Source organism: Solenopsis invicta, chromosome 9 (assembly GCF_016802725.1).
Source record: "Solenopsis invicta isolate M01_SB chromosome 9, UNIL_Sinv_3.0, whole genome shotgun sequence".
Lineage (NCBI taxonomy): Eukaryota > Metazoa > Arthropoda > Insecta > Hymenoptera > Formicidae > Solenopsis > Solenopsis invicta.
Window position 1 is genome coordinate 3,747,633 of NC_052672.1, and position 16,912 is coordinate 3,764,544.

The 16,912-nt window shown below is 28.7% G+C and overlaps 1 protein-coding gene across 5 annotated transcripts in view; it reads right to left on the bottom strand.

The window, feature by feature from the left end:
• LOC105204319 (tyrosine-protein phosphatase 69D) overlaps positions 1-16,912 on the bottom strand; it is a 309,057-nt gene that overhangs the window by 248,358 nt on the left and 43,787 nt on the right. For 4 of the 5 annotated variants that reach the window (XM_039453414.1, XM_039453411.1, XM_039453415.1 and 1 more), the window contains exons 2-3: positions 4,085-4,393; positions 2,216-2,803 (exon numbers count right to left, since the gene is read on the bottom strand). In XM_039453414.1, coding sequence (XP_039309348.1) covers positions 2,216-2,803; positions 4,085-4,393 — 897 coding nt within the window. The remainder of the gene's footprint in view (positions 1-2,215; positions 2,804-4,084; positions 4,394-16,912) is intronic. The other variant, XM_039453412.1, reaches the window with a different exon arrangement.

Consider the following 16,912-nt stretch of genomic DNA (forward strand, 5'->3'; position numbering starts at 1 on the left):
CTTTTAATAAGTGTTTTTATTTATGTTTATTTTAATAATATTGATATAGTATACAAATGTTTAAAATAAAAGATTTAATTTAATATCACATTCTAAACATTAATTTAAATTTTATTTGAGGGGACTTTTAATTCAAGTAATAATATTTAAAATAATAAATAAGTAATAATAATAATAATAATAATAATAATAATAATAATATATAAGTTATTTGTAATAGATAACATATAAAGGTAATGTATCTAAATTTTCAAATTGTTTAAATTTAAAACCAATAAAAAAAGCGGATACAAAATTGTATTAAATAGACGAGAAGTTTTTTATTTTGTAATAAATTCGAAATACATAAATAATTGAATTTTGTAATAAAAATATTCACCTTCACATTCAGATGTTTGTTTATTCTTCTTCTACAATTAATTATTTTAAAAACTAGAAATTTAAAACACTGTTAATATTATTTCCAATTAAATCTTAAATTTAAACAATTTGAAAATTTAGATACGTTTAATTTATATGTTGTCTATTACAAATAACTTATATATTACTATTATTATTACTTATTTATTATTTAATATATTATTACTTGAATTAAAATTCTCTTAAAATTAAATTTATATTAATGTTTATCAATATCATCAAAATAAATAAAAATAAATAAACACTCGTTAAAAAAAATTATTGTTTACCTCCAGGAGCAAACTCGGATCTTATAATTATGAAATAAGCACCTAACTCACGGAGCCAATTGCACTGGTTGGAAGGACGGTTACCGACTTATATGGTGCGCTTCGAATATAGCCACTTTTCACAAATTTATTACTCCGAAACTAAGGCCTATTCGATCAAACGCCGGAAGACGTAAACTTTTTTTCGTCCCCAGAATAAAAAAATTGGAGTCAACATCCCAAAGTGAGTCACCTGATCCTCCCCTTGTAAGTTATAAAAATGTAGAATTTCATCAATTTCAAATTTAAGTAACTTTTGTCTAAGATTGTATAGCCAGAACATACTTGAATATTTTTCATTGTTTCTTTCATTTGTCAATTTTTGTTATTTGTCAACATTCATGTGGCAAGATAATTATACTTTTTAAGAGATTGCAATAATAACTCTTGTTTTTTATAGCCCAAAGTACCGTTAAAATCGCGTTTAAAATTTTTTAATCGGTTAATTAGAAAAAAAGTTAGCTATTTTTGTATGAAAAAAACCTTTGCGCATTTTTTCAAAAATTTTTTTTTAAACTGTTTTTTATCAATTTTCAATTATGCTAATTGAATTCCGTTTACCATTTTCTTCCTTATTAAAAACGAAAAGATTGATCTATTATTGAATTTTATATAAAATATTTTACGCTGTAATAAAGAATAGGGTATCTTGATATCTCATTCTGGGCTTAGAAAGCAAAAAAAAGATACATGGCTTATATAGGGTTAATAACACAAGCACATAAAATAAAAAAAAGTGTCATATCCGAGAGACTATGTATCCCTATGTATTTTGACGCCCTGAAACCGAATATGACTTCAGAATTGCTTCATCAAGTCAGGATTTTTTTTAGCGGGTTGAATAGTGTGTAATTTTAAGAAACGTTTAACAATTTTTTGAGTGTAAAAAAAATCTTGATCTGATGGAACAATTCTCAAGTCATATTCGGTTTCAGGGCGTCAAAATACATAGGAATACATAGGTGTAGTCCTTCGGACATGACACTTTTTTTATTTTGTGTGCCTGTGTAATCATTCTGAAATCATTTTGTCATCATTTTAATGTCATAATAATTTTCTGTTCTGCTTGTGTGGGTATGTTTTCAAATTCACTGAATGTAGTAAATTTTAAAAATCTTTTTGTTTCAACATTTCATATTACAAGATTTTAGAATCATTTTTTTCTGTTGTAACATTTTATGACATTTTGCAAACAAAAAATCCTACAGAATTGTATATAGAATGTAAAAAGTAAACTTTTAAAACGAATCAATTGGTGCTACATGGGTATCAAGAAAAATTTTACAAAATTATGATAAAATTTTATAAATATATAGTAAATTATAGTAAAATTAATATAATTTTTAATAAAATTTACTGTAATTTTAATAAAATTTATAAAAAAATTTTCACGTTGTTTCACAATTAGTACGATTTTGAAAGTAAATTCTAAAAGAAAGAAAATTTTGCCTGTGTAAGAGAAATTTGCAAGTCTTTTTAAAAATTACCTTTCTCTAATGTAGTAATCCAACGTGGATCTAATTGCATATGTGACGTGCCCACCGCGTTGATAGCGCTAATGCCAATTTGATACGCGGTACCGCTTTCAAATCCTTTAAGAACGTAGCTTGAGTTACCACCGCCAATCTGCTCAGCATAGTACTGACGTTGATCTGTGCCCTTCTTCATATGCTGAATAAAATACTTCTTGATCGGTTCATTACCATCGTTGACAGTCCAATTTAGAAATATACTGCCAGCTCCAACCGCTTTCATAAAATCTATGCTGACTTTCGGCACGTCAGTGACGAATAGATGCGTCAGAGTGCTCACTATTCCGTTGTAGTCGTTCACCTGGCACGTGTACGTACCGTTGTCCTTGCGCGTCAAACTCTTGAATTCTAGGATCAAAACGGCGAAGGTCTCATTTATTTGCGAGACGATGGTGAGATCCTTCAAGTGTTCGCTGCTATTCGAATCATTCCCCTTTAACCAGGTAAATTGAGATAATGGATAACCATGTACGTGACACGTCAAGTTGGCCGCTTCCGACACTCTCGTCTTTACGTCCCCACTGGATGTTATCTTGCCAGGTTCTAGAAAACAACAGAAAAACCATCCAACTTTCATCCATATGGCACAGGATCTTGCTGCTATATTGCAATCTTGCATTACAAATCTTTTAAAAACATTTATAAAATATAGATATACATTACCTTAGCAAAACCACGAATACAACTGTTATAATATAAATGTGAAATTTACGTATGTATGCTACTTATAGTAGTTATATCTGCATTTGTTAGAATAATGTTAATAATGCTGCAACAATATTTTAAAATTGTAAAACTAAACTGCTAACATTTTACGTATAAAAATTTGTATATACACGCATATTTTTTTAATCAAGCTTAAAAATCAATTTTATACAAAAGTTTTGTATTACATTTAAGCATGAATTATCAAGCGTGATTAGTCACGTGGTCATAATTTTAGAAATGACAGTAACAATTTCCGCAATTAGAAAAATTTTTCAAACCAAATTACAATTTAATTTCATAATTTTGTATTCGCGTAGTAAAGTATTAATATTAAATTTTAATTTTAAGTATCTCTAAAAATGACAATGTTTAAATTACACAAAATCTATAGAACATATATACAAGTGCCAAAAATTAAGAAAAATAAATAAATGTGTAACTGTGCCATTAATAACACATAATTATATAATATTATATATTATACATAAGACATATTATAATAATATGTTAATAACACATTTTATATTTATTTATATAATTTTCTTCATTTGTGGCATGTTGCATAGATTTTTCATTCAAATTAAAAACACATCTAACTATCACAACACTAACAATGAAAAAAAATATACAGGGTGTAACAAAACTAACAATAAATATTTTAATGACAGATTCTTTGAAAGATTTTAAGACGAAATTTTAATACCAAAATGTCGAGACTATAATAATTTTTAAATGAGATAAGTTTAAAGATTACGAAAACTAAAATTTTGCGCGCTCAAAAATGGCAATGTGCTCCCCTGGACCGAATACTTCTAATAATAATAAAATTATTATAAAAATACGCAATGAAAGTTCTATTAAAAAATTCTATTTATTCTAATTCTTATTTCTTTAAACTAAATATTGCACTTAATAATAATAAAAATATTAATCTACTAGACAATTAAAGAAAAAGGCCTGTAGTTCATATATTCACGGCTTCTTTCTATATAAAATCTGCTAAAAACAAATTTTTAAAAAGAAAAAGAGAATTATCCATGCAATTTCAAAACATCATAAATGTGCAAACGCGCACGTTTAAGGGTAATAAAACCTTTAAATTAACTTGTTACAAACCTATCACTCTGATATGAATATTTTTCTCAAGGAATTTATTGTCAGCAGTCAGCGCAGAGCATTTGTAGTCGCCTGTGTCGTTTCTGCTAGCCTTCTTTATGTCGAGTCGTCCACCATACTCAAAATCCTTGATGGTAGTAAGATTCCTACCGTCAGTGCTCCACCAGACTTGACCCGGCACGTTGAGCTTGCATAATAACGACGGCGTGCTACCCGCCTCTATACCTTCGATATCCTGTGACGATCGAATTTCCAACGACACGATCCGCTCGGACTTCGGTTCTGTTGCTGCATCCAGTTTATCTATACCTACCGCAAGGAAACACATTGTTTTTGTAAACCAAATCACATATTTGAAGGGAATTTTCTTTTAAAATTTATCTTCAAAATCATGGAACGACATAAACTTCAAAGAATTTTATTCTAACTTTAATAAAAAATTTAAGCAAAATATTTTATATTATTTAATACAACCAATATATAAGTCCGTTTAAATTTTACTAAAATATTGTAAATTTTATTAAAATTATAATAAAATTCTTCCAAATCTATGTTGCCTCGCAGTTACTATTGACATTGAGGGTCATTTCTAAAGAACAAATCTCTCCATGTGATTTCTCCATGTGGATGCAAACAATTCCTAGTATATGCCAATAGTAACATCAATATTGTAATTTAATACTCAATAATATAAATGTAATATAACCAAAATTGAGTAACTAATTAAAAGTTGAAAGTTAAAAAATTGATATTTTTTAAATTAACGTATTAAACTTTTAATTTTAATCAGTTATTTTTAAAACACAAACTTTAATTTATTAACTTTTCTACTGAGTTAAAAAGAGATTTATTAACTTTAACTTATAATTTAATTTAAAAAATGTTAACTTATTCTCAATATTCAATATAACACATATTATACATGACAGTTACATTACTAAATGTGATATTGGGCCGTGGGCCGAATAATATTAATATAAAATTATGTTATCATTATTTGTTCATAGAGCACCAAAAATTTTTAGAGATGTCTTAAAAATATTTCAACTAAAAAAATAAAATATTTCAGAAATGTTTCGAAATTAAAAGATAAACCCCGCTGAAGGTATTGCGGTGTACAGATTTGGAATATTACTTGGTCCTCTGCAATTTGGTTGAATTTTATGTATATAAATGTATATATATACATAATTTTGTCAAAAATGATCGTAAAAAAATTTTAAAAAAAGTATTTTAACCCTTAAACACATCGATCCTGTAAAATACGGAAACACATTTTTGGGTCTGGGAGACTTTTCCAACTTTGAGAAGCAATAACTTTGATTGCAATCAATATTTTTTTACAATTTTTTTTTACAGAAGTTCAAAATCTCAGGAGTGTGACTGCACAATTGGCATTGCCGAAAAACAATTTATTGTTAAGTTATAAAAGGAAAACCAAAGCAAAAATGAGAAATTGGTCAAAAATCCACTTTTCCTTCAAAAAATCATATTTTCGCAACAAAAAACGTTTAAGGACTTTCAAATACGGCGTTTTAAAGCTAAAAAATCACACTTTCAAAATAAAATTTGATAAAGTCATTCCTTTTAAAAAGTATAATTATGTAACATGGAGAATATGAGGTATTTTTGGGCATCTAAAAATCCACTTTTTTAAAAAAAATCATACCTTTGCAACAAAAAACTTTGAAAAACTTTACAATATGGCGTTTTAAAGCTAAAGATTCATACTTTCAAAAAAAAATATATCATTGTCATTTCTATTAAAAAATGTACTTATGTAACAAGACAAATATGAGGTATTTTTGATTAAATCATTTCTAAAATTGAAAAATGATGTGTTTCATGATATATTTCGGAAAAACTCCCTTTTCTACAGCATTTTATAGTATTCCAACTTTAAACAGAATATATGCGAGTAACATCCGCAAACCGACTTGTTTAAACGTATTTTGTCCAGCTTTTTTATGTAAAATACTCACAAAAAAAGTTTCACTTACACACTATATGGGTCGCATTGACCCTAACAAAACTTTGCTGCCGTGCCGTTCGAATTCTAGCTCAAAAAAGTTGATCAACCATATCAATCAAAAAAGGAGATTTCAAACTTTTTTTACGTCTTGGTCTGAACCTCCAATCTCATTCCGTCTTCACATAGCAAGCATTCAAAACTTCATATGGGGTCTCTCAGACACTTACGTGTTTAAGGGTTAAAGCTTGAAATCTCTAGTTTTGAGATTGATAAGTCATTAAACAATTTACAGATTGTTTACAAAGTTACGCGGATTTAAATGGGAATGCGCCAAGTCTCAAAATTTTTTACAAACTTTGCAAAGCTTCACAATGCAAAATAAAACTTGTATGCAAATGTGGTTTATAGCATTCGAAAACGTGGATCTTTACCTCTAATTTGCGTTTTTGTTGAGCGTTGTACAATTTTTTTCACTGAGTTAGGCAACACTGAAGCAAAAATGGCTCTTTCGCTTCAATGTTGAATAATTCAGTGAATAAAAATCGTCTAACACTCAACAAAAACGCAAATTAAAAGTAAAGATTCACGCTTTTAAATGTTGTAATCCATATAGCACAAAAAATTGCAGAAACATTGCAGCAATGTAGCAATGTTGCAGATTGCAATGCAATATTACGGAGACATTGCAGAAACAGAAATTAACAATATGCCTGCAACATCTCATGATATATGCCAGTGATATTCCAAAAACATTGCAATATTATAATTTTTTAATAAAGTAATGGCAATAAAGAGCCAAAGCAGAATATTCGCATATAATAATACATGGTCCATTATAAAAGTAATGCACATTTTCTGGGAAAAATAAATTTATTGATCGTACCGGTACAAATGCTTAAAATTGTTCAAAATACTCTCCCCCAGCATCAATACACTTACAGAGATGTGTCGGCCAGGCCTGAAAGGCAACTTGAAACTTCTCGACGGAAATGTTTCTTAAGAACGTTGTAACATGCTTTTGGATGTTTTCCACGGACTCCCAATGCTTTCCTTTCATAATTTGATTCAAAATGAGCCAGACTTTCTTAACTCTGTTATAACCGGAGACGAATCCTGGATGCTCGAGTACGGCCCAGAATCGAAAAAGCAGAGCAGCGAATGGCACACAAAATCATTTCCCCGCCCCAAAAAAGCGTGAATGAGCAAGTCTCGCATCAAAACGATGCTCATTGTCTTTTTTGACGTCCAAGGAAGCATTCATTTTGAGTTTGTAGGGAGAAACTGTCAACTCAGCCTTTTACTGGGACAAACTCCACCATGACAATGCCCCCAGCCACATATGGTCTTCATCGTTACCAATTTCCTGGCCCGGAGCAACATCCCGGTGATCCCCCAGCCCCCTTACAGTCCCGACTTGACTCCATGCGACTTTTTTTGTTTCCCCGACTGAAGAGAGAGCTGAAAGAAAAGCATTGGGAGTCCGTGGAAAACATCCAAAAGCATGTTGTAACGTTCCTAAGAAACATTCCTGTCGAGGAGTTTCAGGGTGCCTTCCAGGCCTGGCAGACACGTCTCCGCAAGTGTATTGATGCTGGGGGAGAGTATTTTGAAGAATTTTAAGCATTTGTACCAGTACGATCAATAAATCTATTTTTCCCAGAAAATGTGCATTACTTTTATAATGGACCCTGTACTTAAACTTAAGTGTATTATCACACAAAGGTACATACATACACTCGAGTGTTTTTTTGTTATTTAACTTTTTATTCGGCCGTATACATTTCAAGTTATACAAAGTTAAAACAATAACATGGAATTAATATGGTTTTTTAAGCGAAATTTTTATGTCAAAATATTTTTTCAATAAATCGATTGTCATTCTAAAAAGCGGTGTTTAGAAACATTAGAGACATCATTTTATGCTTGTTTAATGTTAAACAGAAATAAAATGATATTTTTAATGAAATTTCTAATGGTATTTCTAAAGCTTCTGAACACAAAAAAATTCTAAATCAGGAAAATTCTAAACAATGGAAAATTAAAAATATATAATTTTACAAGGTACTGTGTTTCTTTTAAACTAAACTAAATTTTTAAAATTATTTTTATGGATAGCCAAGTTGCAACCAATTTTTTTCTTCCACCGATTATGCAATGCATTCGATTTTTATAAATTACGTCCTAAATAATAAATATTTCATTACTTTGAGTCTAGAATCTGTTAAACAACATTCTGACGAATGTAATTGTTCAAGTTTCAATAGAAAATATTAATTATAAACAATGTTATTCAATAAAATAAAAAATGGGTGTCGTATTATCCTTTTGTCCTCTACATTTTAGCATTTAATTACGCATACTTCTTCATTGTTTTTGAACTTGAGCATATTATCACGAATGTATGTACACTCGAGTGGTTTTTTGTTATTTAATTTTTTATTCGGCTGTACATTTCGAGTTACGCAAAATTAAACAATAATAACATGGATTGTTTATTAATATCGCTTTTTAAGCAAAATTAAGCAAAATTTTCATATCAAAATATTTCTTCGATAAATCGATTGTCACTCTAGAGAGCTGCGTTCAGAAACATCAAAGATATGATTTTATCCTTATTGATTAATGTTAAACAAAGATAAAATAATATATTTAGTACTATCTCTAATGTTTGTGAACACATAAAAATTCTAAATAATAAAAAATTAAAAATATATTACAGATATGTTTTTTGGACCAATAATGTAACAACATAATGATAATAAGGAAGCCTTCTTCGGTCACAGCTAGATCTTAGTGCCTATATTTTTTCGTGTAATTTTATATACTTCTTCAAATTCAACCAGAATGTGCGCCGAATTTTTTCTGGTCGTAACACAGCATGTTGAATAAGAATTAATAATATCACAATTTTTATTAAATTAATTAATTTAATATAATAATTGATGCTGATTTGCATCTATATACCCATTCCCCCTTGGGGTGTTATTTTTCGCAATGAGTTTTTTAAAGGAAGAATGGTTATATAGATGCAAATCAGCATCAATTATTATATTAAATTAATTTAATAAAAATCGTGATATTACTAATTCTTATTCGACATGCTATGTTACGACCGGAAAAAATTCGGCACACATTTTGGTTGAATTCAAAGAAGTATATAAAATCACACGAATAAATATAGGCACTAAGATCTAGCTGCGACCAAAGAAGGCTTCTTTATTATCATTGTAAAAATATATTATTTTGTAACAAAATATGATTTAATTTTTTTTAACCCAACCAATTTTTAAAGTTTATTTTTGGGCTGCCATATTACCACTTCTTTTTTTACCGATTATGCAATGCGTCATATTTTTATAAATCACGTCTTAAGTAATAAATATTACTTTAAATCTAAAATCTGTTAATGCTTTGACGACTATCGTTCGAGTTTCAATATAAAATATTAAAAATGTTATTCAATAAAATAAAAATTAGTATCATATTATCCTCTTCTCTAAATATACAAACGTATTTTTCTCACAAATGTTTAAGAGATAAATCGTATTACTTTAACACAAATTAATGGAAAGAGGAGGGGAGGAGAGGGTTATAAACTATCATATTGTATATACAAATTCAGCCAAATCAGAGAGAGCCCCTTGAACTGGTACTCCCTCTGTTACATGCCGCGATCGGACTTAGAAAATCTTCTCTTGGCCAGTCAGCAAAAGTAACAAAGCATATTTTCTGTTTAAATATATCAACATAATAAAACAGAAAATTAGCTCAATTTGAAAATTTTAAAAAGCCCAATTTGAAAATTTACTGTGATAGATTTCAGAAACATTCTATTGCAACATTTCATATCACAAAATTTTAGAAAAATATTTTGTAGAATTCTTTCAGAAGTATTGCACATAAAATATGAAAAATCAAAACTTTTCTAAAAACTCTCTGCAACAATAGCTACTGTATGGAGTACTGAAAATGAGGTTGAAATAAAATTCAGGATTTTAACTTTGGGTGAAATTATAAAGTTCATATCTTCAGCATAATTTCGCGAGAACTTAAGTAATGCTATCGAATTTAAGATTACGCAGAACTTTAACTCCAATATTCTATTCTTATGCGATCAATGAAATCAAATTCAGTATTAACGATCATAGAATGATTGTTCATTTTTGACAAATAGAAAGCAATTAAAAAACGCGTTCTTTTATTCGCGTATTATTTTATTTATTACAACATCAAAATTTTTCAGAAATATTTTAGAAATATTTAAATTAAAAGGTCAAACATTTCACTTAAGTTGCAAAATATGTCTGCAAAATTTCTACAACAATTCTGGAATAACAAAATGTTCGCAAATCTTGCACTTCAAATCTTATATGTATAGTACAAAGAATGTATAATATATGTAAGACAATATTTGCGTAATATTCTTATACAAACTTATATTTTGTTTCATAAAATAAAAATTTGAAGTCCATATGTGGATAATATTCATTAACTTTCTTTTAAAAGTCAAAATAATTAATTAAAACAAATGTAATTTAAAGCAACAAACAATTGATAATAAGGCTACTGAAAGTCAGCGCGGGTATAAATTAGCAATCAAAATTATTAATGTTCTTATAATTATTTTGTTATTTCACTTAAGATGAATAAATAATTATAAGAACATTAATAATTTTAAACAAGAAGATCGTAGCTGGATCTTAGTGCTTTTATGTATTCGTGTGATTTTATATACTTTCTCAGACTCAAGCAAACTGCGCGCCGTTACTTTCGGTCATATAACACAATTATAATCAAATAAGAGTTAGTAATATCATTTTTATTAAATTAAAATTAATTTAATAATACTGATGCTCACTAGCATCTATATTAACACTCCCCCCCCCCTTGAAAAAACTGTAAAGAACTTATTGCAAAAAATATCACCTCAGCCATGGTTCAAACCTGGGACCATTAATAATTTTGATTGCGCACCTATACCCGCGCTGACTCAATAACCTTATTATCAATTGTTTATTGTTTTGATTTTCGAGAGTCTTGAGTTACATATCATTAATTAAAGTTAAAGAATTATGGCAAATGCTATTTGTTATTTAACATAAGTATTACTTTTATACTATCTTATTCATAATTAATATAGCTATTACTGTCCCATATTCCAATTATACAAAACAAACGTAATTATATCAATCTTTCGTTCTGGTGTTATTGTACAAGCCATATCCAAATAGAACAGTAAGTCATAACTTTAAAATAAATCGTAATTAATCAAAAAGTTACTTTTAATCATTATTTTGGAACCATTTTAATTTTTCGTTCTGCTTAATAATATTTTCAAATTTACAGTATATGATAAATTTTAGAAACATTTCTGTTACAATTCATATAAAATTTTGCAGAATAATTTCAAAATTATTGTATATAAAAGGTTAAAACCTTTCTAAAAACTTTCCGCAACAATTGGTGCTGTTCAAGTTATATTCAACAAATTCCCATTGTTTCTTTTCTATCGAATCAGCATATAACAAACCTCATCTCATTCATAAATCCGTTAGCTATTTTTGTCACCGTTCAAACATTAATGATATATGTAAATACTTTTTGTTTACTTTCTAATTGTCCTGGCAATTGTAACGGAAAAAGAGAACAGAAATCAACCAATATTCTCTTAAGAAACATTTTAAGTTTCACACGCACGCATGCACACGCACTCACTTGGCGCCTTTTTTGAAAAGGTAATTTTGTACTGAATTTATTCTAACATCATTATATTTAGATTACACTGACCACACATTTTGGTGCCGTCATTTTAAAAGTTAATCCTAAAGGATTTTGGGTCGCTGAAAATGAGAAATCAGAAATCCGTTTTTACCCATCAGCTCTTGTTTTTCAAATAACCATTAAATAATCTTTTTAAAAATTTTTATACCTTGTAATCTTTTAGTAGTAGAAAAAAAATTATATTGGGGTTTACAATATGGCATTTTTATTTAGGAAGTCCCCCACAATACTAATATTATTTTTATGATACCAAAAAAATATTAATATACAAGCCACAAAGTAAAAACTTGAATAATATCGTGAAAAAAATGGCAAAAACAGCAAAATTTCGAATAAAACAACCAATTTACTCGGCCAAAAAAAATCTTAAAAAATATTTGACCATTTAGGGTTACAGCTGTATGTTTCTAGTTTTCTTCTATCGTTTTATAAAAAATTAATTTCCGACCATTTCTTAAAAAGTTATTAAATTTAAAGCGACATTCCGCATACCACTGCGCGCGTCTTTCCATGTAAAACGAGTCGCTCTGCCGCCGAAGGTGGTTAAGAGTAAAATAAATGGATTAGCTCATTAAATAAAAATAAAAATATGTATTTTTGAAGGTTCTGTATCCCATTTAAAAATTTAAAATGGCGAATCCAATATGGCGGATAAGAAAGCTAATAAAATGTAATTAAATTTCCGTAAAGTTGTAATATAAGGTTTTTGAGATCACTGAATCTGAATATAATATCAGTTTATAAAAAAATATAAAGAATATTGCAAAAATGTTACAAAAAATGCTCTAACTTTATACTTTTATAATATTTTCAAGTTAGCGACTTTGAAAGCATGGATACAAATCCAAACAAATCCAATATCTTAAAATTTCTCCTAATTGTTTAAATTAAAATTAGAAATAAAAAATCTAATATAGCAAATCTAAATCTTGAAAAATACATAGTTGACTTACAGAAAATTGACGGGTTAATGTAAAAACAATTTATTAAAAAGTTTTCTCAATTATATTTTTCATAAATCCGGCTCTTTATCGAACTCGGAGTCATGAAACAAAAACGTGGCGATTATTTATTTCGTATTTAATTTCTTTCACTTTTTTAATATTATTTTATATATTAAATTTTTCTTACATTTTTAATTTTGTATATTATTGCAACAGGTTCTATAAATATTGTATATTGTTTTAAGTACAATCTACAATCAGCTTATACAATGTAGATTTGATTTTGTCATATATAAATTTTATTTTGTAAATATATTTTAGATCTGGTTCTCAGCATTCAAAAATGGATTGAAATGAATTAGAAATGGATTTGTTTGGTCTATGCCAAATAAAGATTCTGATTTTTTAAATCAATTTCTATCCAATTAAAGTATCAGAAATTTTTTAAATTTTATTTTAATCCATCACGCGGAATTAAAAGTAATTGCGGCTGCACGCCACTAGGCGACGGCGTTCTCGTAAGTCAAATGTCGCAACTACTAAATATAAAGAGCGCAAGATAATATGTTAGTTGAGAAAGGTATATCACTTTTTGGTACATATTCTGCCGCGATTTTCTAAATGCTATTGGTTATATACATAAATTATATGGTATACTTTCTAAATTTCTTGCAGTAAAATGTTACTCTAAAATAGTAAAAATTGAGTCTGTGCAATTTTCGAGTGATTTATTATTCTAATAAGAGTAAAAGAGATAAATCACAGGCTCAATTTTATTTTAAAAATTTTGACATTTTATTCTATAAAATTTAAAAAGTACTCAATTTTGGTATATTGAGTAAAGTCATGGCTTGTTCACGAAAAAGCTGCTTGAATAATCAAAATGTCTTTTGCTACATTTGTGAATACATTCTGAAAGAATATAGGAAACCTATTTGTGAGTTTGTAAAGAAGACTATAGAGACTCAAGAAATATCTTGATTATTTTCATGTCCAGCTTAGACACTAAGATAAATAGTGGGCTCCTCATATTGTATGCAAAACTTGCAAGGAGCATTTGCGCAATGGACAAATGGAAAAAGAAGTTGCCTGAAATTTACAATACCAATGATTTGGAGAGAACCAAAAAATCATGTAGATGATTGTTATTTTTGTCTTGTAAACATTAACGGTATTAATCGCAATAATCAAAGCAAGTGGCCATATCCTGATGTTGATTCAGCAAAACAACCTATTGTAGAGTCAAAAGAATGTAGAATCAAGTGGAACCCGTTCCTTCTTTAGACCACCTATCACAGCTCTACGAGGATATTGGCGAATCGAGCATGAGCTATGATATACAGAATAAAAAAAAATGAAGAGACGAAGATTTTGTAGCATCTTCAGAAAGTACCCAACGCTTTACACAACAAGAGCTCAGTGATCTCATCAGGGATTTAAACCTTTCAAAAGTCTTCCAAATTACTGGCTTCTAGGCTGAGCAAAAAAAATTTACTCCATTCTGGCACTAAAATTACATTTTATCGTACCAGAGAAAAGAATTTTTTGCCATTCTTCTCTTATGAACAGAACCTAGTATTTTGCAATAATATAAAAGGCGTTTTAAACAAATTAGGGGTAATAGAGTACAATCCAAACGATTGGCGTCTTTTTATTGATAGCTCCAAGCAAAGTCTAAAATGTATTACATAACGGCAACAGATATGCTTCCATTCCAATTGGTCACTCTACAAAAACAAAAGAAGAGTATGAATCAATTTCTCTAGTATTAGAAAAGATAAAATACTCAGATCAGTGGGTTGTTTGTGTAGACCTAAAAATGGTGAACTTTCTCCTTGGTCAGTAAAGTGGCTATACAAAATGTCTGTGCTTTTTATGTCTTTGGGATAGCAGAGCCAAACATGATCACTGGATCAGAAAAGAATAGCCTTTAAGAAAGAATATGGCAGAAGGAGAACACAATGTTATTAAAGAATCGTTGGTTAACAAAAAAAAAAAAATCATCGTGCCACCATTACATATAAGGCTAGGCTTGATGAAATAATTTGTAAAGGCTTTGAACAAAGACAGTTTATGCTTTAACTACTTAATAAGCAAATTCCTTGGACTGAGCTTAGAAAAATTAAAAGCAAGTATTTTTCATGGTCCCCAAATAAGACAACTTATAAAAGATCCACATTTTACAAATTCAATGAACAAAATTGAATCTCGTGCCTGGTCTTCATTTGTTTCAGTTGTCAAACACTTTCTTGGCAATAATAAAGCAGATAACTATGGTGAATTGGTAGATGATATGCTCACCAATTTTAATAAACTTGGCTGTCACATAAGCATTAAAATTCATTACCTGCACAGCCACTTAGATCGCTTTCCACAAAACCTTGGTGATTTTAGCGATAAACAAGGAGAAAGATTCCATCAGGATATAAAAATGGAAGGTAGGATACCAACAGATATCAGGGAAGGTGGGATACCTACATGATGGCTGATTACTGCTGGAACCTTCAGTGGGAATATCGTAAACCTCACTCTAAAAAATACTATAAAAGAAACTTCTTAGCTGTTAATCAATAACTGATCATATACGAAAAAAATAATAAAAATATTTTAAAAAATTTTTTTTAAATACGGAGTCAACAACTGCCACGTCCTCGTTTCGTGACTCTGGGTTCGGCAGAGAGCGGAATTTACAAGCAACACAATTGAACATTCTTTTAAATAAACTATTTTTATAGTATACCATCAACTTTCTCTAAGTCAACTATGTATTTTTCTTACTTTAGATTTGTTATATTAGATTCATTATTTCCAATTATTAAATAATTCGAGAAAGTTTAAGATATCGGATTTGTTTAGATTCGTATTCATTTTTTGGCCAAGTAAATTAGTTTTCTTATTCAAAATTTTGCTGTTTTTGCCATTTTTTTCACTATATTATTCAGGTTTTTTTTTGTGGCTTGTATATTAATATTTTTTTTGGTATCATAAAAATAATATTAGTATTGCGGGGGACTTCCTGAGTAAAAATGCCATATTGTAAACTCCAATATAATTTTTTTTCTACTAAAAAATTACAAAGTATAAAAATTTTTAGAAAAGATTATTTATTTGTTATTTAAAAAACAGGAGCTAATGGGTAAAAATAGATTTCAGATTCGTTTTCAGCAACTCAAAATCCTTTAGAATTAACCTTCAAAATAGCGGCACCAAAAAAAGTTTAAATTTGTTGGCCTGTGTTATATTTAAGCTCATCTAGCAGCGCCAAGTTTTTGTAGTTTAAAAATTTTTTTATTTCAATAAAATTTTATATTTCTGTTCCCTCTTTAATTTTTTGAAATTAAATATTATATGTATATTCCATTAAACCTTTTTTCAATTAAATACATGCACTTAGGTTAGAACAGATTTTTCATTAGAAATATATAGACAGTATCATTTAAATTTTATTTAAAAAAAAATTAAAGATACTACTACTTGGGTTTTATTAAAAAAAAATAAAAATACTATTACTTCCATTTTATTTGATAAAAATAATACAGCAATTATTTCAAAAAAACAATATATTATCCTTATACTTGGCACAATTTAAAGATTTCATACTATTACGTCTGGTGCGCGAAATTTCTTTTTTTTCTCATCATCCGTTAAAATAAATTTTTAATTTCGGAGATAAAATTAAGATCAATTAAAATTAAGAATTAAAATTTAACAACAAATTTAACAAAATTTTCCAAATTAAAATACTCGAAATCATAAAGATTGCTCATAATTTTCTGTAACTTCTATTATGATTAAACATAAAAATAATAATAATTAAGATCATATGATAATTGGGTGTACTGGTCGCTATCGCGCCGTGCGCGATTTCAATCTAAGATCACCTATAAAATATAAATTGTATTAAATCAAATATAAGATGCGGAATTTAAGGAATGCGTCTCTCGTTGCTCGTACGCGCTTTCCCCGCGCCTCGTGGCCCCCGCACCACTATGAAACTAGCAAAACCAAATCGGTAGAATTAAATAAAACTTAGTAAAATATTTAGTACTAATTTGTACCATAAAAAATAATTTTGTACCCCATGCCGTTTCGAAGAAATTCGTGGTCCTGCTAGGTTCATACAAAGCCAGC